Source organism: Neurospora tetrasperma (assembly GCF_000213175.1).
Source record: "Neurospora tetrasperma FGSC 2508 unplaced genomic scaffold NEUTE1scaffold_3, whole genome shotgun sequence".
In the NCBI taxonomy this organism is placed as follows: Eukaryota; Fungi; Ascomycota; class Sordariomycetes; order Sordariales; family Sordariaceae; genus Neurospora; species Neurospora tetrasperma.
In genome coordinates, this window is record NW_009799101.1 from 4,735,678 (window position 1) to 4,756,359 (window position 20,682).

Here is a 20,682-nt window from a genome sequence, read left to right on the forward strand (position 1 = left end):
CTTCAAGTCAGGTTTTGATAACTGTCTGCCAAAACCCACCACTTGATCTCAACGACTTCACCACCACCAGCCCAGCCCAGCCCACTATCAACATCCAACAGCATCCATCATCCTCTTCATTAGATCTCAAACTTAACCCGAACTCACTGCCCAAAATGCCGCGCCCACAATACACCACATTCGAAGCCTCCGACGGCGCCCTCATCACCCTCAAATCTTCTCTCCCCATCACCAACCCCGACCCATCCTTCATCCCGGACGCACCGGTCCTGACCTTCAACAGCACAAGCACATCCGGATCTGGTCCGCGTGCACGAAGTGATTCCAAAGCCTCAGTCATCGCCGAGGAAGGACCCAACTATTCCCGCTTGCTCTTACTTTTGCACGGCTTTTCAGGATCCAGCGACTACTTTGATCGCAACTTTGACGAGTTGGCCAAGAACCATTGGGTGGTTGCGTGGGATATGCGGGGGCACGGGAGGAGCGGTCTTGTGAAAGCGAGGAAGGGTAGATCTGCGGCTGGGGCTGCGGCTGGTGCTGGGGATGGGGATGGGGAAAGCGCAGGCGCAGACGAGCATGAGGAAAATGACGAGAAGAAGGAAAACGGGGAGACTTACGAAGGAGGATACCACGTCGCCCGCCTCGCCACGGACTTACACAACCTCCTCACATTCCTCAAGACTTCCCGGCTTGGTCCTGGCGGTCCCTCCCCTCAGTCCCAATCCCTGCCGCAGTCCCTACCGCAGCCTCCCTTGGAAGTAATTGGCATCGGGTGTTCCATCGGCGCCGCCATTCTCTGGACATACATCGAGTTATTCACCGACTCTGATTTCAGCGGATTCATTTTCGTCGACCAAGCCCCTCTTCAAGATCGCTCCCTTTTCGATTCCTGGGACTCCACCAAAGCTCATAAAGGATGCTACGACGAAGCGACGATGCTTGGTGCGCAGGCAGCTTGGAACAAACCTGCTAACGAGAGGCATGCTACGCACCTGGGACTGGTAGATGAGTGTTTAGGATACAGACATAAACCGCTCCCTACTGACAAAATCTCGGAGGAGGAGAAGAAAAAAGATAAAGAGTTCTTTACGGGGATAAGTGCACTTTGTCCGTCGGGCGAGTGGTTGGCGAAGCTGATTGCTGATCATACGAGGTATGATCACCGGGACGCGTGCGAGGGGATTAGTAAGCCGGTGATGGTCATGGGCGGAACAAGGAGCGGGTGTTTTAGTTTGGAGGGGATGGAGGAGGTGGTGAAGCGGGCGAAAAAGGGGGGGAATGAGAGGGCGGAGACGAGTTGGTATGAGAGTGGACATTGGTTGTTTTGGGAGGAGGCGGAGAGGTTCAATGGGGAGGTGTTGGAGTTTGCAAAGAGGTGTTGGAGTGAGTGAGTTGTGGTTGATCGGGGAGTCAGGATGGAGAAAATGGATGGTGATTAATGGGGATGGAGCTGAACGAGAGGTGGTTAGGGGCGAGTTGGACATGAAAGGCGATGAGTTGAGGTGACTGGTCCGGTCCTATATACATACAATCGAGAAGAGATTCGTTCCGCTAAATATTACAAAGACCTCCATCATCAACCGTCAATAACACTCCTCGCCCAAATTTTGCGAGCAGCAGCCCTCCAGCGCAAGCCTCCGTACCTCCCCTATTGCCTTCCTCACCCCACCACCACCACCCGACTCCAACTCCAAAACTGCCTGTCTCGTATCCTCCATTCCAAGGCCCGAAAAAGACACAATGATTTGCCTTATGGTCACAATCTCCATGGCCACATCCCTCGCTTTCTTCCCCATCTTCTCCTTCGCCTCCCTCCCAAAGTCCGGATACTGCAGGTCCACCTGCACCTCAAGCTCAGAATGTTGCTCATGTCCACTACTATGCCTCCACAACCCAAGAACCTCCTGCAGCTGATCAAACAGGTTACTCGCCATCATCATCACCATGCACATATGCAAGGCAACCGCCCTATCCGTCGGGGGCGCACACACCGCCGACACTCTAAACGGGGGCAGCCTCACCGGCTTCAACTCTTCATCAAAGTGGGGAACCGAGTTCTTCTTGAGGCATTTGCGCATGTGGCTCAGCGACAAGTCGTAGACGTCACATACCCTCTGCGCACACGACAGAAGCAAGAGGATGGTGGCTTGGTCTTGGCCCAGCGGCACGCCCGTTCCCGTTTTGGGAACATCAGGAGCGTCGTCACCGGATAGTACTCCTGGGCCGGAGCGCGGGTAGAGTTTGCCGACAATGTCGATGAGTTCTTGGGTAAGTTGAAAGGTGTGGTCGATTGCGAGTAGCCGCTTCTCGAGAACATCAACGCGGACGACGGGGGTGAGGGGTGGCAAACCGCAGTTGCTGTAGATTTGTGGGATGAGGCAGAGGTGCTCGTACAAGGAGACGTTGAGGTTGGCTAGTTGGCGGACGGGGGAGTAGGGAGTGAGAGCTTGGGGGTTGGAGTAGTTGACCGAAGGGTTGGCAGAGGGGTGGAAGAGGATGGGGTCGATATCGCTGTTGGAAGTGGAGCTCATGAGGTTTAGAGGAAGTGGAGGGCCATGAGGAGGGAAGAATGGGTCGGGAGCTGGAGGGGGAAGGAGAGATTTGTCGATATCCAGGAGTGACCAGCCTCGAGAGGGTGGGAGAAGAGGGTCGCAGAGGAGGAGGTTGTCCCAGTCTATGCCTGTAGTGGTGTCCAGCGAGAGAGGGCAGAGGTCGGTGCAGGTGGTTGATGGATTGGAACATGAACCGCTTGAGGGCTGTTGTAAGTCGAGCTGGTTACTGTCAAAATATGAGGAAGCATAGAAGTCTTGGTCCAGATCGGTGACATTGAAGAGTTGAGTGTCGGTGGGTGTGACAGTAGTGGTGGGTCGCGGGTTCTCCAGTGTACACGACGCACTCTCCACCTCCACGGAGTTGGTTTTTCCATTCTCGACTACTGTTGGAGCTGTCTGTGTTAACGCCGGGCCTGTGGAGGCAGGCGTAGAGGTAGCATCGGCATTTATGGCAATGTCGTGATTTGATGGTGGTGGTTTGGAAGCACCAGCGGGTTTTGGAATCACGGTTCGGCGTTGGCGTGGGCTAAAGACGCAGGCCACCTTAGCGCGCTCACAGCGGACACATGGCGCTGGCTGTTTTGATGTTTCGTCCTTGGTGGTCTTGTAGTTGTCTTGTCGTGGACATCGCAGTTTCTGTGAATGGCATCGGTCGCATGCCAGTCGACTTTGGAGGACTGGTTTGCGAGGCATCTTGTCATTAGCAATCAAGACAACAACAAGGATGAAGACGAAGGAGAAGATGGAACAAGATGGAGCTGGGGACTTGTGTGTCGGATTTGGCTGTACTTCTGTACCTTGTCTCTGATGGAGGAATCAGGCAACCACCCACCCCATCACTGACTTCATCCTGTCAGCACTTGGCGATTCGAAGCGCTGTCGATTGGCGAGCATTGGTGAGCAGGAGGCAGACAGGGTAGCAAACGCCGAGGGGTTGATAACGCCGAATGTGGTTGACCAATTGAGGGTTGGGAAAACGCCATGGTCGGAAAGTCAGCTTATAAATGAGGTCAATTCGATGTTAAAGGGGAAACAAAGAGTGTTTGCTGCAAAGACGAAGGAAATAAAAGAGGAAAAGAAAAGATGAACTGAGTGAGGTGACCATCAAGGTACCCGATCCGTACCCCGCCATTATCGTTGTTATCTTCTGGGGGAAAGTGGAGTACGCTCGTACACGTTATAGCGCCCAAGCACTGAAGCTCGGATTGTCATAGCGCTTCCCGTCACTGCCCCTCATCTCATCACGTCCACCCTTCCTTTTTCTCCAACCTCAACTTTTCCGACATCATCTTCAACCTCAATATTGGCGGCCAGCAACTGATACGAAACTCCACGGACACGGAATGGAAATAATAATTCAAGCAGCAAGACACCCACAAAACGATGGCCGCCCGATACGAGAGACGCGGCGGCTCATTGGGTCAGCCAACCCCACCACCGATTGAGGCTTGCGCGGCCGCAGCGACGCCGTCAGCTTCACGTGCATACATTAGTATGACGAGACATATCATCGACGACCATGACTCTTCATGACTCTTCTTCTGCAAGAGTCATGGATATTAAACAATTCCCCTTGACGGTTTACAACTTCTATTATCCACGGCCACACAATGGCGCCCACCCTTTGCTCCAAGTGCTCGACCTTCCGCTTCTACGACCTCTTCAACGACGATGTCGTCTTCCACTCAGACCTCAACTCTCTCGTCCAATTGGCAAAAAAGTGCGAGAGCTGTAGCTTGTGGTGGTCACAAGTTCAACGGACCTGCACCAAAGAGGACATTGCAGCTTGTCTAGCCAAGAAGTTGCCCGCCAACGCAGTCAAGTCCAGCGACAACGGCGATTTCAAGATCTACCTCCGCGGCGAATGGCATCCCGCAGGCACCGCCAGCGTTCCCGACCAGATCTGGCTCTCATGCGGCGTTGTTGTCTCAGCAGTTGGCCATGATGCGCCAAGCAAACTACAAACCAATCTTGTCGTCTTTGCTGACCCTGTCGCCGCTGGAGCTGACCCTGCCACCACCGCAGGCGGCTTGTTCGCGGGAAGATACAGCACCAGTGCTGTCCACCCCGAATATCACGCGACCTTTGCGAAGAATACGTTGGCGAACTGTCGTACAGGACATGGAGTTTGCAATCAGGCATGCCCGCCCGGGACTCGACAAATGCCGACGAGGGTCATCGACGTTGGAGATCAGACCTTGCCAGCGGCCAAGAGGGTCACGCGGATTGTTTTGACCAAAGACCTAAAGCAGCCACAGCCATACACGGCTCTGTCCTACTGCTGGGGCAGTGGCACGCAAGCAATGCTCAACGACACGAACTTGGCCGACTTCCTCAAGCTCCTCCCCGAATCCCAGCTCAGCAAGACTCACGTCGAAGCCATCGACCTCACCCGCCTGCTCGGGATTCGCTACCTCTGGATCGACGCCCTCTGTATCATTCAGAAAAATCAAAAAGACTGGGAGGCGGAATCCAAGCGCATGTCCTCGGTCTACGGCAACGCTGAACTGACCATCATTGCTGGCCGGTCCCCCGATAGCGGCCTTGGTTTCCTGACCACCAAGAAACACCCAAAGCCAGTCCCCATGAGAGCCGGCCCAAATCCCCATACCGGCGAGGGCCCAGATCTCGGAACTGTCTACCTGACAATGCAACGTGGAAAGTCAGTCGGGCCCGTAGATACCCGAGGCTGGTGCTTTCAAGAAGCTCTGCTCTCGAATCGCGCCCTTGTCTTTGGAGAAGACCAGGTATTCTACCAATGCCGCCAACACACGCGGTACGAAGACGGATGTGTAGACGTCGACGTTAGCCAGCGGGGACAGGCTCTAACGTCTCTCCATCCCGGCACCAAACCCGAAGTCTTGAGGAGATGGTATCAGATGCTCGTTTCCTTTACTCCCCGCGCATTGACAGAGCCGCACGACATCTTTGCTTGCATCGTTTCCGTTGCACTGATTACGCACGGCGTTCTGAAGTCGAGGTACCTGGCTGGGCTATGGGAATGTGATATGCCAAGGGGCCTGCTGTGGAAATCCCGCTGGAGTTATGTCAGTCGCAAACACTTCTTATCCATCGAGAAGCCGTTAGCATCCCCCTTCACCAAACGTCCGGGCGAGGTTCCAGGTAAGCCAGTGATTCGTGCCCCTTCATGGAGCTGGGCGTATGTGACAGGGCCGGTGTTCTGGGATACCAACCCACGTATTGAGTCAAGATGGATTGATGCCAAGAACATTTGCATTCGACCACGAGATTCCAAAGGGCTGTGGACCAAGCAGTCAGGGGCAGGGAACCCAGATGTGCTGTTCATGCCGGCGCTAGAGCTGCAAATCTTTGGCAAGGCTGTCGAGGTTCGCTGCACCAAGGTGATGAAGAAACACACGCCGTTGACGCCGGAGGGTATCATGTTGGAGCCGGTAAAGTCAGCATCGAGTGGACCGGCCAAATCGAGCTACATTGCGCTGGGGTATCTTGACTTCCCCAGTGATCCAATGCCGGCGAATATCTGGTGCTTACTCGTTGTCGCACATGAAGGATTACTGCTTACCCGCGATGGAAAGGGCAAATTTCATCGCGTGGGCTGGTTTGCGGTGCAGGATGGGAAGCAGTTTGAGGCCGTCAAGGAGACCGCCGTGGACTTGGTGTAGAGTCCCGACGGCAATGGTCTGTTGCTTCTTTGCGGCGACGTTGCTGGCCAAAAGTTCCCGTTTGTATGTGGCTCAATCTTGCGTCATTCTCTGCTTCGCTGGTTAATCCGTCTTCACAAGCGATGACATCTTAACCATGAGTGTTGTTCCCGTCGGAGTTGGCATCCCGAAAACTGTTGTCCTTCACAGTTGAGTGACATAGCGCCGTGATGTTCGGCTGTTAGTAAATAGCTGCATGGCCCCCCTGTCCACTAACACCAGTGCATGCCGATCAGGGTACCATGGCTGCTGCAGACTGAAATTACTCTTGGGATGCCAACTGTCATGCTGCCACGGTACGGTGCATGTCTCCAATCTGACGATGCAGTAGCGTTGTTGATGGAGTCGATTAGCTCAGTTACAGGGTCGCTGTCGTTACTACACTCGGACAAACATCAACAGGCTGAGAGGGCCCTTCAACCGCAACATGTACAACGAATGCAACCCCTTATGCCACCTGGATGCCGTGTACCCACCCGAGCAAGGTTGCTCGCATGTGCGTGGGAAGTGCGTCTGCGTCCACATTGCAGTCCACATGGCGGCTGCTGCATAGGGTCTTTTTTAGTTTGGGATATCGTCGCTTGTCCCAAGCAGAATCCCGGGAGCGGCCTGTGGATTTGGGGTTGCGGCTTATTATCTGAAACACGTACAATTTCCCTTGGAGGTTGCCGCCGCCGCCGGTGGACATTGGACCTTGGAGGAGTCGGCGGGTTGGTGGTGGTGGTGTTGTCATGGCCTCCATCTGCGGACGCTCTCTTTTTATCTGATGACAACAAATGGCCCTTGGATGTGTATTTCCCCGTCTTCATCTCCCCGGATCTCCGCCGCTTTGATTTCGGGGCCCCAGCTATATCGTCTCTTTCAACTCCAACCGGGAATATCCTCAAACCCAGACGGGTCATGACCCTGGCCGCCGACACGTAACCCCGTACAGAGTGTTTGATCCTCTGGTCGCCCAAGTTGGTCGCATTTTGGAGACGGAGCCTTTTGAAGAATACAAGCAAACTTACAACTCCGAACAGAAAGGCACAGCAAGGGGGCCGGGGGGTGCTTCCATCCCAGACAAACGTTTATTATTCGACTGGCGAATCGGAGAATTAAAACGGCCTGGAACTCATCACCATCCCATCACAGTCACACCTCTTTTGGGCTCTGTGCTTGCACCACCACTGCCGATGTCATCACACTGCACTACACTACAGCAAGCAGCAGCACCGGCATAGCATAGCATAGCATAGCATCGCCTTACAGCAATCCGGATTCAGCATACAGCACCCCACAGACAGATCGCCATGCCAAAGCCACCATCACACCCCCGATACCAAGCCGTGGCGCGGTCGGAACCATATCCGAGCAGTGCCAACAGGAACGGTGGCGGTCATAACAACCATGATGGAGGTCACGGTCACAGTGGGCGTCATGGGAGTACGGGAATGATGTATCACCACGCCGCGGGGTCAATGAACACCACAGTGGGAGTGACACCCGGGGTTCCACCACCGGCGCATCAACAATCAGCGGCCCCGCCGAATTACGGGTACGGCGGGAATCCCGGGATCGGCGCCGGGTCTGGGCCCGGAGCGGGGACTGGAATGATGAACCCTCAATATGCGACAGCAACAATAACATCAACTCCACGGACAATACCTAGGAATTTTGGCGGACAACAATCGTCACCATCGTCGTCGACATCGACTTACGGACAGCAGCCGTCTTTTGAATCCTTACAGGGGCCGAATCAGCCTCACAACAGCAGCCCCTCTTCAGCGCCAAACTTTCAGCTGACAGGCTATCAGCACCAGAATCATGCCCTACAACAACAACATTCTCAACACCAACAACACCACCAAGGCCCCACTATCGTCAACCAAAACGCCGCCCACCCAACCCACTTTCCTCCCCAACCGCAACCACAACAACAACAAGGATATCAACCACCAAACCACCACCACCAACCACCTCAAACTCAAGTAGCCCACCCAACCCAAAGTCCAATTCCTAATCCGAGCTCGTCCTACAACCCCCGCCCAACCCCCCCTTCCCCAAGCCTGCACAACCCTACAACCTCCTGGACCCCTCGCGAAGACGCCCTCCTTCTCTCCTCGCGCGCCTCGCAACTCCCCTGGTCCGAGCTGCAGCGGCTACACTTCCCCGGTAAGACGGCCAACGCCTGCCGCAAGCGACACGAGCGTCTTATCGAAAAGCGCCAGGCCGAAGAGGAAGTTGATGAGGATCGATTGGCGCGCATAGCAGGGGAATATGTAAAGATGAGAGGGGAGCTATGGCAGGGGTTGGCGGAACGGATAGGGATGGATGTAAAAGAGGTAGAGGAGCGGTGTTTGGGGATGGGGGTGGGGAGGTTGAAGGTTGCGGGACGGAGAGGGGGGAGGAGGAGGGCGTCGTATCCTGTTGTTGCGACGGGGATGGCAGGAATGGGGCCAGTGTCGACAGTGATGCCGATGATGTTCAGTCAAGGTCAGGGCCAGGGACAGGGACAGGGTGATGCAGAGGAAGGAAGGAATTACACGCATAGTCCGGTACAGATTGGTTCTACGGGCGCAGGGCAATCAATGATCGGACCAGGGCCGGGACATGGAATGGGAATGGGCATGCTACCACCGCAAACCGCACCACCACTTACCACTCTGGTGCCGATACCGCCTCCTACCACCGCTGGACACGGGTACAACGTCAACACGTCTGCCTTACCGACCTCTTCAACACCGGGCATTCCACCACCACCACTACTTCCTCTGATGCAGCAGCAGCAACAACAACAGCAACAACCAAGAGTGGCGTTTGGTGGGTATCTCAACGGACGATCAAGTTCAAGAAGGCCGACGCATCCTTTACCTTATTCTTCTGCGCCACCATTAGCATCAGCATCAGCATCAGTATCAGCATCCACGCCCGTGGGTGTGAGTGCGAACACCAACCCGCCCGGGAGATTTGATCAAGGACAAAGACAAGGTCGAGGTCAAGGACAGCAGTGGCCTCGACAAGGAGGCGTGAATCCCGCCGGGTCCGTGGGAATGGGGATGGGGATGACGGTTCCTGCTGCATCGACGACAGGACCACCGACGCCACAGACGTGGCATAGTGGTGGTGGTGGTGGTGGTGGTGGTGGTGGTGGTTATCCTCCGTCTTCGTTTGGATAGAGGTAATGAATAGGTAGTTTCTCATTGTGATGGTCGTCATGAGAATGATGCATGGCCGTGTCCTTGAAGTAAAAGAATAGCGTGTTTGTACATAGAGGTAGAAAGGGAAAAGATAATGGTCAGTTATAGAGATCTCTTTGATTGTCCTTAACTCGCTTTGTAAAACTAAAAGTATCTCATCATTTCTTGTTGTCGTTATCACGACTTTGACCGTTGGTGTTGAAGACGGTGACCCACAATAAATGATTGACCCAGGTGGAGATTGACTTAACTGCCTGCCACTCTGCCACTTGGAGACATTTCGGGCGATTTGACTAGAGGCACCCATATCGGCAGGTTCCTTGTGTGTTTAAACATCTTTCAATATCAGACCGTGAATTCATTTTCTGTCCTTGTTAAGTCACGGGACTGCCACTCGCGGCTACCTACCTCAGCGCTTCAGCTGGCCGCCACCTGTGCCGCAATGCACAGCCCTGGGACTGTGTCACCTTCCCGTCCTTCGCTTCTCTTCCGAACTCAACCCTTTTTTTCTTCCCACCGATGGTCTCACGACATCCTGTACCCCCTTACACGGCGTAAAACGACCTCCAATCTCGGACACTGCGCTCCTGCGGCACACATCAAAGACAACGACCACAAAATGAAGTTAAATATGGTGGCACAACAGCACCCATTGGATGGAAAATTCCCGGTGTGAGACTTGAACGAATGTCGCCTTGCACTCAGCAACCAACCCTTAAGATGGCGCTGCCCCCACACGAGCTTCGCGCGCGCTCCCGCAATATAATGTCGTTAGTTCTACCGTGTTCAAGCCATAAGTACTGGCCTTGAGTCGGCCCAACACCATGGCCCATCAAACATCACCACCAGGCGAGGGCTGCTACGTCCCGAGTCATACCACCGATCATCCATACCAATATGCTCAAAGGCAACCGGGGCCAGACGAGTCCCCGAACTGGGCCGACGGTCTAGAGGTTGTACCATACGAACAACTCAAGGATACACAACACTGGCCCGAGGTTCGTCAGGAGGAAGTGGGCAAGGAAGTCACTCCGGACACTGCTCTGGCCAACAACTGGAAATGGAAGGATGAACGCGATCAGTACAATGCTGGCCGAGCACCCGAAATTGCCGACACTCAACCCAGTGCCAAGCCGAACCGAAAACGATTATGCATTATACTAGGCAGTGTCCTTGCGGTTATTTTGATAGTCGCTGCTATTGTCGGCGGTGTGGTCGGGAGTAAGGCGGCTCGGAACTCGAAATCAAGCACAGCTCCGGTTCTCGATAGCGGTGGTGATGGTGGCTCTTCGACCACGATACCGACTCCATCACAAACAACGACGGGAGGAGGGGCAGTCTCAACTACTGCTGCTGCTAACGCTGGAGCAATTCGTTCAGGTTCACCTTTTGCCGTCGCCAGTTGGCGGAATGACAAGGGCAACGTTGCGCTCTACTTGTTCTACCAAGACAAGAGCAACGATGTCTACTACATCAAGCACGACGGAGCCACGTGGGGAAAGCCTGTCAACATCATAACCGGTCTCAGGAGAAACACCCGTCTAACCGCCACCATCATTCTCAATGGCTTTGGTAACCCCGCAAGGGTATGGATGTTCAGCACCACAGCCGAGACCATTTCTAGCTGCTAACACGTCTCCAGCCTCACGTTATCCTGACCTACATCGGTGCCGGTTCTACCGTACTAGGAATGGCGATCAACGAGAACAATAATCCTGCTGTCAGTGACGACCCCAACATCAAAAAAATGTCGCTTGAGGCCATGGCCAATTCAAGCACAGCCAGCTATTATCCCGCAACCGTATACCAAGCTGCGAGCGGGGAACTCGGTCAGGCTCGTATATTCATGCTTCAGTGGCTTAACAGGATGACGGGGATAATGGCGCTTCCTGGCACGAGCTTGGCCATGGTACCCATCTCCACTCGCTGGGCAAACTATTCAACATCGGGAGGTATTGTGGTGTGGAGCGCCCAAATTGCCATTCACTAGCATGCCCGAATGGCTTAGTCACATGTGGGGCCCACTAGGGCGCCACCACTATGTATTTTAACCCTCCACAATTCTTTTCCTTCCTAGTTCTTAACTTAGCACAATCATTACGCTTCTTATACCTACGAGTCCAAGAGGTTATAAACCCTCTGTACGCAATCTTTTATATTGCAATACTGCGTATAACTATTTATAAGTCCTAGAAAATCAATAAGAAGGTAGGCAATACCTTTTTGAGCGCAAACTAATAAGAATAAAAAGACGAATAACACCAGGCGCAAATTAATAAGAATAAGAAAACGAACGATACTAGGCGTAAGTTAAGATTATAATTTTATAATATTGGGTATATATTATATATAAATACTATTTACAAATCCCCTTTCCTTTTATAAATTTCTAAATATTTTTATTAAACGGTAAATAAGAATAAAAATAAGACTAAAAACCTATTAAGCGACAAAATCGGTGAAAATCGTAAGTAATTCAAAATATACCTACCTCTATACTATTACAACTTCGATAATTGATAATATAAATTACTAAAACATATAATATAATTTTAATATTAGTGATAATAAGGACCTTACTACTATATCTTTCAATACAACTATCCTAAATTCTTTAAAGGGCGAATTTAACTTCAATACTTAGGTTTGTACCCTAAAAATTAAATTCGCTTTATAGGGCCTCAAATATTATATTACTAGTAATATTATTAAACCTACTATTAATAGCGCAATTAAAGTAAATAATGAAAAGCGGCTATACTAATAGTAAATAGAATATACTAAAGTAATAGTTATTATTTACTTTACAATCTGTAATGAGAAGGTCCAAAACACTCTATTAATCAACAGTTGGGACAAAAATAATAATAATCCAAAATATTTATTCAACTTTACTAAGAATAATATTTCTAATATTATAAATAAAGCTAAGAGTAACGGCTTTAATAAATATTAGACTATTAAATGCGCTATATTTATAATACTTGAAGCATTTTTAATACGCTAGTACATCTTACGCAAGCGTATAAAGGATATTAAATTTAGAATTAATGATACTATCGAATTTACTAACCTCTTCAATACTATTAAATACTCATTCCCCACTGAGGCTATAATATAGGCTGCGGATATAAATAAGAACGAATTAACTACTATATCTTTCCTAATTCAATTATCTACTCTAACTAATACCTAAAAGAACTATACTAATATAATTGTAGCGAAGGTTAAAATTAATACTAAGGATACAGCTAAGGAGAATAAAATAAAGGACGATAACGGTCCAAAGTATATTAATTGCAACGTTTGCTAAAAGAAGATTTTTAGAGGTTTAAAATATTATGTTTATAATTATTATTAAATCCTTAATACTCTAAACTAGTAATAATATAAGCTGGATAAAGCCCTAAATACCTAGAAGAATAAAATAAAGATGATGACTTTCAAGAAGAGTAATAGTAATACTACTACAACTATCGCTTATAATAATACTAATATTAATAATCCGCTTACTATTTCTAGTATTAACTCCAACCTATTATTTGGCTTTGGAGGACTATCTTTCAATAATAATTAGGACGAGAAGGATTTTTACTAGAACTCCTAACAATTTTAGAACCAACTACTCATCAAGTAGATAGCATTCAATATAACTTCGTCAAAGTCTAATAAACTCCTAAGGCAATAACCGTAATACGAAATATAGTATTATTCGATAGTAGAAATAGTTCTAATATATTTAATAATATTAAGTAATTTATAGAACTGTACCTTCTACTCAAACTAATTACCTATTCAGTCGGTAATAGTAAAAAATCTAGATCCTACTATATTAGAATAAGAGAATTAAATTTAGTTACTACGAAGGAGAGAAGGATATTAATTGAAATTAAAGATACTATACTCTATCCTTCAATTTCAGAAAATTTAATTACAATGAGAGGTCTTTTTAATAATAGTATAGTATAATTAATAGAAACTAATAAAATAACTTTAAGAATAAAATAAGAAGAGGTTTAGTATAATTGGATTACGAATTTACTAATACTACCGGCTATACTACTACTAAATATTAACGAGAAATTCAGATCTAAGGCACCTAAATTAGCCTTTATAGCTACTATTAACTATAAAACTATATATTATAAATTCATATATATAGGAAAGAAATAGGTTATAAAAGTTTACAAAAATATGGGCATTAAGCTAGCCAATACTAAAAGAATAGAATATACTACCTACCTCAGGAGTAAATTAACTAATATAGTCTATAAGATCTCAAATTTAATAATAACTACACTTTTAGAATTCGTAAGGGTTAATATATAGAGCTACAATATAACTGGCTACTTAGATATAAAGTATATTATATATTTTATGTATATAGTTTTAGGATTTTGCTAGATTAAAGGTATAAAAGATAAGAGCGAAGGCTTTAATATAATTAAAGAGTAGAAGAAATAGGTAGAACTTCAAACGGGTTTAAAGGTTAAAGTACTTAGCTTAGATAGAAGTACAGAATTTAATTTTGGCTCTAAAGATTTCCAAAACGACAAAATCATTATAGAGGTACAACAAGAAGGTATTAAAATTATAAAAATACTAGTATATACTCTATAGATAAATAGCATACCGGAACGAGTAGGAAGGGTAATAATAGAAAAGATAAAGGCTACTATTATTTAATACAATATTTCTATTAAATTCTAACTATTAATAATCGATTTAATAATCAAAATTATAAATCTTTTGCCTATAAAAGCTAATAATAAATATATTAATCCACACGAAATACTAAATTAAACTATAAGCATTCCAAACCGCAAACCCAATATCAAACACCTTCAGACACACTACTATATAGCGTACTACTATATTAAAAAGCAAAAACGTATCTAAGAAAATAAATTTACTAAATATTTAAGAAGAGGTTATTTAGTAAATTATACCGACCTAAATAGAAGAATCTTCTATATCTAAGACCCGGAATATAAATAATTTATTAAAGCTAGTATAATACAATTCCTGAAAGTAGAGGAGGAATAATCGTTAGAAGAGCAGGTACTAAATTATATAATTATATTTTCTGACTAATTAATCGAGGATATAAATAAAGTTTTCAAGAGCGGAAAAGAGGTTTGGATTATTATTACTAAACTTAAACTACTAGAATTAATTTAAAGAATTAAAACTTAAAAATTTAAAAAGGAAAGATAGGGAAATAAAGAAGGACGGCCCTAATTACCTATTAACGAAATTATAAGCCTTAAATTACTAATAATTAACTAATTAAGATTACTTATACCCTCCCTAAGTATTACTATAACCTTTAGACCAATCCTATTAACCCTATTATAAATTCTACTACTAAAAAGTTTATAGACTCTAACGCTAACCTCCTTAAATACCTCAACGAATTTTAAACCCCAAACTCTAATACAAACAATACAACCTACTATTCTAATAGAAGAATCCTTAATTTTAATATTAATAAGTAGATCTATACGGCTACCGACTAATATACAACCCCGGGTATCTTAAAGAGCGACGCCCGCTGTTAATATAATAAATTTAATTAAATAGGATAATAATTAATTTAAATTATTTATTAATTTAAAAAACGAGGAAGAATTCGAGCCTTTTAACAATTCTTCCTTCGTAAACCAAAAAAATTTAAATAAAAAGAAACCTATTCCATTATAAAGAAACCCAAGAAAGTAGTTATCCTCGGACCCTATAATTAATACTCCATTAAAACTACTAAAAAATTTAATTCAAATAGAAAATTAATAATAAGAAGAATTAATAAAATAACAAAATATAAAACTAAACTAGACTACTACTTCGGTAATAATACCCCTAACAAGAACTAGCAAACTAAGAAAACAAATAGCGCTACAACCAAGTACTCTAACTAAGAAATAAATTGTAGTCGATAATAATAATAAGCTTACTAGAAACGTTCCGACTTTCTACTTCAGCCTTCGGGAAAGGGAAATAGTCGAAAAGGATATTAACCTTATATACCTTATAAAAATAAAGATAGAATATAATCTTAAGGAAAGAGTACCTAGAAATTATAAAAAAATATAGCAAATAATTAACTTTATAATATATTAGAAACCTATTATAGAAAATTAATCAAAAGTATTAAAAGATAAAGGAATTTACGAATTAGTACTATTTGAAAGAAATATAGAAATTTTCCTTAGAAAGTAAGTATATAATAAGAAGGATAACTATAATTCGAAGACTAAAGAGCCTAAAGCCCGATAGGTTGTATATAGTAATTTCGAATAAGGTTTTTAGGATATAGAAAATATTTATACGGCTATCGCCAACGTAGCGAGTGTAAAGATCTTCCTGGCTACTATAGCAATTATAAATCTCAAATACTACTAATTCGATTTTAATACTATATTCTTAAATATACTAATACTGGAAGGAAAAATATACTATGTAGAATAGCCTACCGGACTGGAAAAAGGACCTAAAGGACTTCAACGCCTAATTTATCTATTAAAAAGAACTCTATATAAACTTAAGAATAATCCTCTCTATTAGTTTTAGACGTTGCTACTTATATTGAAAAATATAGGGTTTAAACTAGTAAGCAATAATATATATCTATTTAATAATAAAAAAAAAGGAGTACTATTAGTTCTATATATTAATAATTTTCTAATTGCAATACCGACGATAGCTATTATCCTTAAAGTTAAAGATTAATTCCAATAGTATTTTAAATTTAAATATATAGGAGAGGTAAAAATATTCCTAGGCTTCGATGTTATAAGAAATTATAATGAGAAAACGGTTTTCGTCTTATAAACTCGTTATACTAAATTATTATTAAAGAAGTTTATTTATAAAAATCTTTATAGTATTAATACGCCCTAGCCTAATAATCTAAAAGTGGGGGACTACAAAATTAAAGACGAATTATTTAATTAATAGAAACCGTACATTAAAAAGACTAGGAGTTTCAATTACTTATTAATAAATATCCGGCTGGATATTACCTTTATAATCAATAAACTTTACAGAACTAATACTATACTGACTATAAAGTTAATATTAATATTAAAATACTTATTTAGGTACTTAATAAAATACATTAATATAAGAATTACTCCAAGAAGCAAAATATTACCTTCAAATATAAATCTAAAAACATTCAACAATATATCTTTTACAAATAACCCATTAACTCAATACAATACCGGAGGATATATTATATTCGTTACAGGAGGACTAATATACTAAAAATCTAAAAAGCAAACCTTCGTTACAATAAGCATAATAGAGGCGGAATTTACCAACCTTATTCCAATAATAAAATTACTATAATAGATTTCTTAAATAATAAAGGAATTAAGCTTCGGATAACTAATACTAAAAGTATTATATACAAATAATAAGAATATAAGAGACCGAATCTTAAATCAAAAAGTCCCGGGTTGCAATTGCTATATAAATATACGCTTCAAATAAATTATTAAGTAAGTAGAAGGCAAAGAGTTCGAAATTATTTACATTAAGGGGGAAAAAATAATTGTAAATAGACTAACGAAACTATTAAAATTAAATAAGTGTGCCAAATTCATCAAACTCCTAAGTTTCGAAGTAAAGATAGTACCCTAGGTGTAAATATAAGAATGGCTCTAAAGGTATAAATATAAAAAAAATTGAACATTCTTACTAAATATTGAAAAAAAAAAAAAGAGAGAAAGGAATTCAACTTGACTTATTCCGCGTACCCTAATCGAATACCTTATAATATACCCTTTTTTAAAGCGACTATTAATAATACCAAAAAATAATACGTCTTATAGTAATTTTACGTCTCCTATACCCCCGGACAAACCTATACCTATAATGGATAAGATTGGAAGATAAGAAGGATTTAAAAGACGTTAATAATATATAACTAAGTGTTTAAAGAGAAAAACGAATTATAAATAGGGAATTAAACGTACGAACTTTCAAGTTTATACTAATAGTAACTATAGACGTCCTATACAAACTGCTATACTACGGGCGTCCCTATAGTACCCCGGGGGGGGGGGGGGGTTAATAATAATAAAATAATTTAAAATAAACTATATAGTTTAATTAGAACGTTTTAAGTGACTTTATAGTAAAAAAAGGGGTTATTATATAGAATAATAAATTTTACATTGAGAAGGAATAGATTTAATAATATTCTAGCTAGTAGATAACTCCTAAGTAGGAATAAGAATACTAAGTAGCTTCCCATCTTAACACAAGCACTAAAATTTTTTAGTAACATTTAATTGGTTATATCGATAAATAAGAAGAAAGGCCTACTTCAGACTGGAAAAGTGTATTTTAGGAGAATTGGAATTTGATTAAGGAGGGATACAAGGAAGAATAAGTCTATAAAGCCTATTTCGGGCTACAGGAGGGTATTATAGTATAGAGCGTCCAGATTGCTATTCACTAGTATACCCGAATGGCTTGGTCATATATGGGGCCCACTAGGGCGCTACCACTATGTATTTTAGCCCTCCACAATTCTTTTCCTTCCTGGTTCTTAGCTTAGCACAATCATCACGCTTCTTATGCCCACGAATCCAAGAGGAGGATATGGCTTGATTTACCAGAAGCCAGACGGTCGTATGGCCGCTGCTGTCCCCAATCTAGGCCCTGATGCTAGGACCAACGCTGTTAGCCCCTGGTTCAACAGTTCTAGTACGTTTTCTCCCTGACCATAACTCCTTCTCTACCTAGAGAGTTAGGTACCTAACAAACTCAGTCTTCCCCTCCGACATCACCCCTCCCAACGGCGCCCCTATCGCTGCCTGGATCACCAGCCGTCCCTCCTCTCCTTCCCACTTTCCAAACACGTACATCCTCTACCTCGATTCTGACTCCAACATTCAGATGGTTTACACCTCCTTTTCCGAGTCCGGAGACGGTTCTCCATCATGGAAGACGTCCGCGCCAGAAGCGCTAAAGGGGTTGGACAAAAGCACGGAGATCGGATGTGTCCTCATGGCGAGCATTGACAAGGATCAGAATGAGAACGAGATTCCGATTGAGGAAGATTCAGAGGAGGTCAATAGATGTTTCTTCCAGAAGGGAGGGAAACTTGTGGAGGCGAGGATGAGTGGGAGTGCAGGGACGGGCGACTTGGAGTGGAAGATTGTGGGAGAGGTGCCGCTGCCTTTATGATCAAGCAAAGAAAGTAGAATAAACAATTATGATACCCTTTCAGCGTCCCTGGTATTAATGAATTTTACTTTGACCAGTGAAGGTCAATCATTCTCGAGAACGAAAATAAAGACGGCTGCAAAAGATGAAAGGGAACTGTTTGTCACGCATTGGATTTTATTTTCATCATCGACTAAGGTAAGGTAACCATCTCTAATGTCGAAGGTCCAAGCGGGGGTTAATAAGTCAAACCTTTGAGGTTGATTTTCGGAAAGGGACAGTGGTCGAGCGGTATGGTGCGCAGCTTTCTGCAATCCCACCAGGGTTAGGCCCAGGGGAATACTGCCCGCTCAAGGCGGCCGCGTCACCGTAGAACTGTGTACAACGCTACACTAAATTACGAGTGATAAGCGCTGAGTGGTGCCCCTCTGGGATAGTTATCTTGTAACTGGCGTCTTCCGGCTATGCAAATAGGGCTCTACTACTCCCTTCCAGTTGCTCAAACATCCCCTGTTCGATTCGCGATCGAGACCTTTCCATCTTCTTTTTATCTTTTTTTTTCCCCTCCCTACCTACCTATCCCATCTCAAGCCGTCGAAGTTGAAGTTGGCACCACACTCGCCGTCGTCGAACTCGTCGGCTTCACAGTCGAACTGCTCGAACTACTTCCACCCCCTCCACCACCCCCAGCACCAACAACAACAGCCTGCACCACCTGCCCCAACGCATTCGTCACCACATTCACCAAACTCCCCAACGCCTCATACTTGTACGTCTTCTGCGTCAACCCCTTGCCCAAATCCTTCACCGTCCCCGTAAACGTCATATTCTTCAAATAATTGCCCACAATCGTACTACCCCCGCCCACCACCTCCTGCACGATATTCCCCAAATTATCAATCAGAAAATTCACTTTACTATCTCCCTGCACAACACTCCCCAACAATCCATCCACAGCACCGATAACCCCGTCCACCGCATCCACCACGCCATCAATCAAGTTAATCAAGGCAGGGTTGAGATCCAGAGTGGAGAGCGTGCGATTGACGACTTTAACGAGGTTTCCGAGACGAATGACCAGGTCGAGGTTGGCGTCCACGTCGGCTATGGTGATGTTCACTTTGTCGATTCCCACTTGGACGCCGGCGTTGAGTTGCACTAGGGAAGCAACTTCGGCGGCTAGAGCGATGTCGGCGCGGAGGTTGTTGACGTCTAGCTCGATGCGGCCGACGTGCAGTTCGGGGATATGGAGGAGCACGTCGGGAGGGCCTTTGGGGCCGTAGTTGGTGCCTGAGGGGCCGGGGACGGTGGCGGTGGCGGAGGGCTTTGAAGAGGTGGTTTTTCTGGGGGAGGTGGAGGATGAGGATGCTCTTGGTGAGGATGAGGTAGGCGGGATGGACATGGAGACAGAGGTGGCGGCTGCTGTTGAGGTTGGTTGGGTGCTGGACTCAGGTTTTGCTGAGGACTGGGCTGCTGAAAGGGTGACGAGGAGCCCAAAGAGGAGGAAGAGGAGGAAGGTGGTGGTGAGGGACCTCATCGCATGTGTTGAGTGCCCGATTGTGGGCTTGGAATAAGCGAGGTTTGTTGTCTGGTTTGGAGCGGAGTGAGTTGATGATGGATAGGTGGCTCCGAAGGGGATGGAGGTTTGAAGAGTCGTGAAAGGGTAAGTCCACTTGTTCCCCGATCAAAGACCGAAGAGTTGTCGAGATAGTAAAAGAGCTGTCAAGACCTGAAGTGAACATAGCTGACATGACGCGAGATAACAGACCGGGCGACATATAATGTGAACCAAATCATATCACTTCGAAGAAGGTGATGAAGACAATAAATTCGAACCGGTCTCGCGTCTCAAAGGGTTGCTGTTGTTAATATCAGACAGGGGTCATCTATATCCGACCCCAGTTTCTCCCTGTCCCTCCCTGCCTGTTCCTGTTTTGACATTGACCTTGACTGGTTGCATGATCGTCAACCCCGGACCACATCCCGATTAGGCCGTGTCTCAAACGGTACGATGCTACCATGCCGGCTTCCTTCCAAGGCATAGGGCTCCAGGGGCCTGTATGGAGTAACGGTTCGTGGAACGGCGATGTT

At 45.3% G+C, this 20,682-nt stretch overlaps 5 protein-coding genes across 5 annotated transcripts; 4 read left to right on the forward strand and 1 right to left on the reverse strand.

The window, feature by feature from the left end:
* Nucleotides 1-155: 155 nt before the first annotated feature.
* Nucleotides 156-1,893, forward strand: NEUTE1DRAFT_82875 (uncharacterized protein; the record flags this gene model as incomplete). Its single annotated transcript, XM_009853172.1, has 3 exons — nucleotides 156-266; nucleotides 348-491; nucleotides 612-1,893. 3 exons carry the CDS (start codon nucleotides 156-158, stop codon nucleotides 1,389-1,391), a joined length of 1,035 nt encoding a protein of 344 aa, XP_009851474.1.
* Nucleotides 1,894-4,162: 2,269 nt separating this feature from the next.
* Nucleotides 4,163-6,336, forward strand: NEUTE1DRAFT_82879 (uncharacterized protein; the record flags this gene model as incomplete). Its single annotated transcript, XM_009853173.1, has 1 exon — nucleotides 4,163-6,336. The coding sequence occupies one exon, from the start codon at nucleotides 4,163-4,165 to the stop codon at nucleotides 6,194-6,196; it is 2,034 nt and encodes a 677-aa protein (XP_009851475.1).
* A 1,191-nt stretch (nucleotides 6,337-7,527) lies between these two features.
* Nucleotides 7,528-9,521, forward strand: NEUTE1DRAFT_146783 (uncharacterized protein; the record flags this gene model as incomplete). The annotated part of the gene is made up of 1 exon (XM_009853174.1): nucleotides 7,528-9,521. The coding sequence occupies one exon, from the start codon at nucleotides 7,528-7,530 to the stop codon at nucleotides 9,391-9,393; it is 1,866 nt and encodes a 621-aa protein (XP_009851476.1).
* Nucleotides 9,522-10,238: 717 nt separating this feature from the next.
* NEUTE1DRAFT_82881 (uncharacterized protein) lies at nucleotides 10,239-18,612 on the forward strand (the record flags this gene model as incomplete). Its single annotated transcript, XM_009853175.1, has 4 exons — nucleotides 10,239-11,000; nucleotides 11,057-11,366; nucleotides 18,019-18,129; nucleotides 18,194-18,612. The coding sequence occupies 4 exons, from the start codon at nucleotides 10,239-10,241 to the stop codon at nucleotides 18,610-18,612; spliced, it is 1,602 nt and encodes a 533-aa protein (XP_009851477.1).
* Nucleotides 18,613-19,177: 565 nt separating this feature from the next.
* NEUTE1DRAFT_82884 (uncharacterized protein) lies at nucleotides 19,178-20,300 on the reverse strand (the record flags this gene model as incomplete). The annotated part of the gene is made up of 1 exon (XM_009853176.1): nucleotides 19,178-20,300. The coding sequence occupies one exon, from the start codon at nucleotides 20,126-20,128 to the stop codon at nucleotides 19,178-19,180; it is 951 nt and encodes a 316-aa protein (XP_009851478.1).
* Nucleotides 20,301-20,682: the final 382 nt, after the last annotated feature.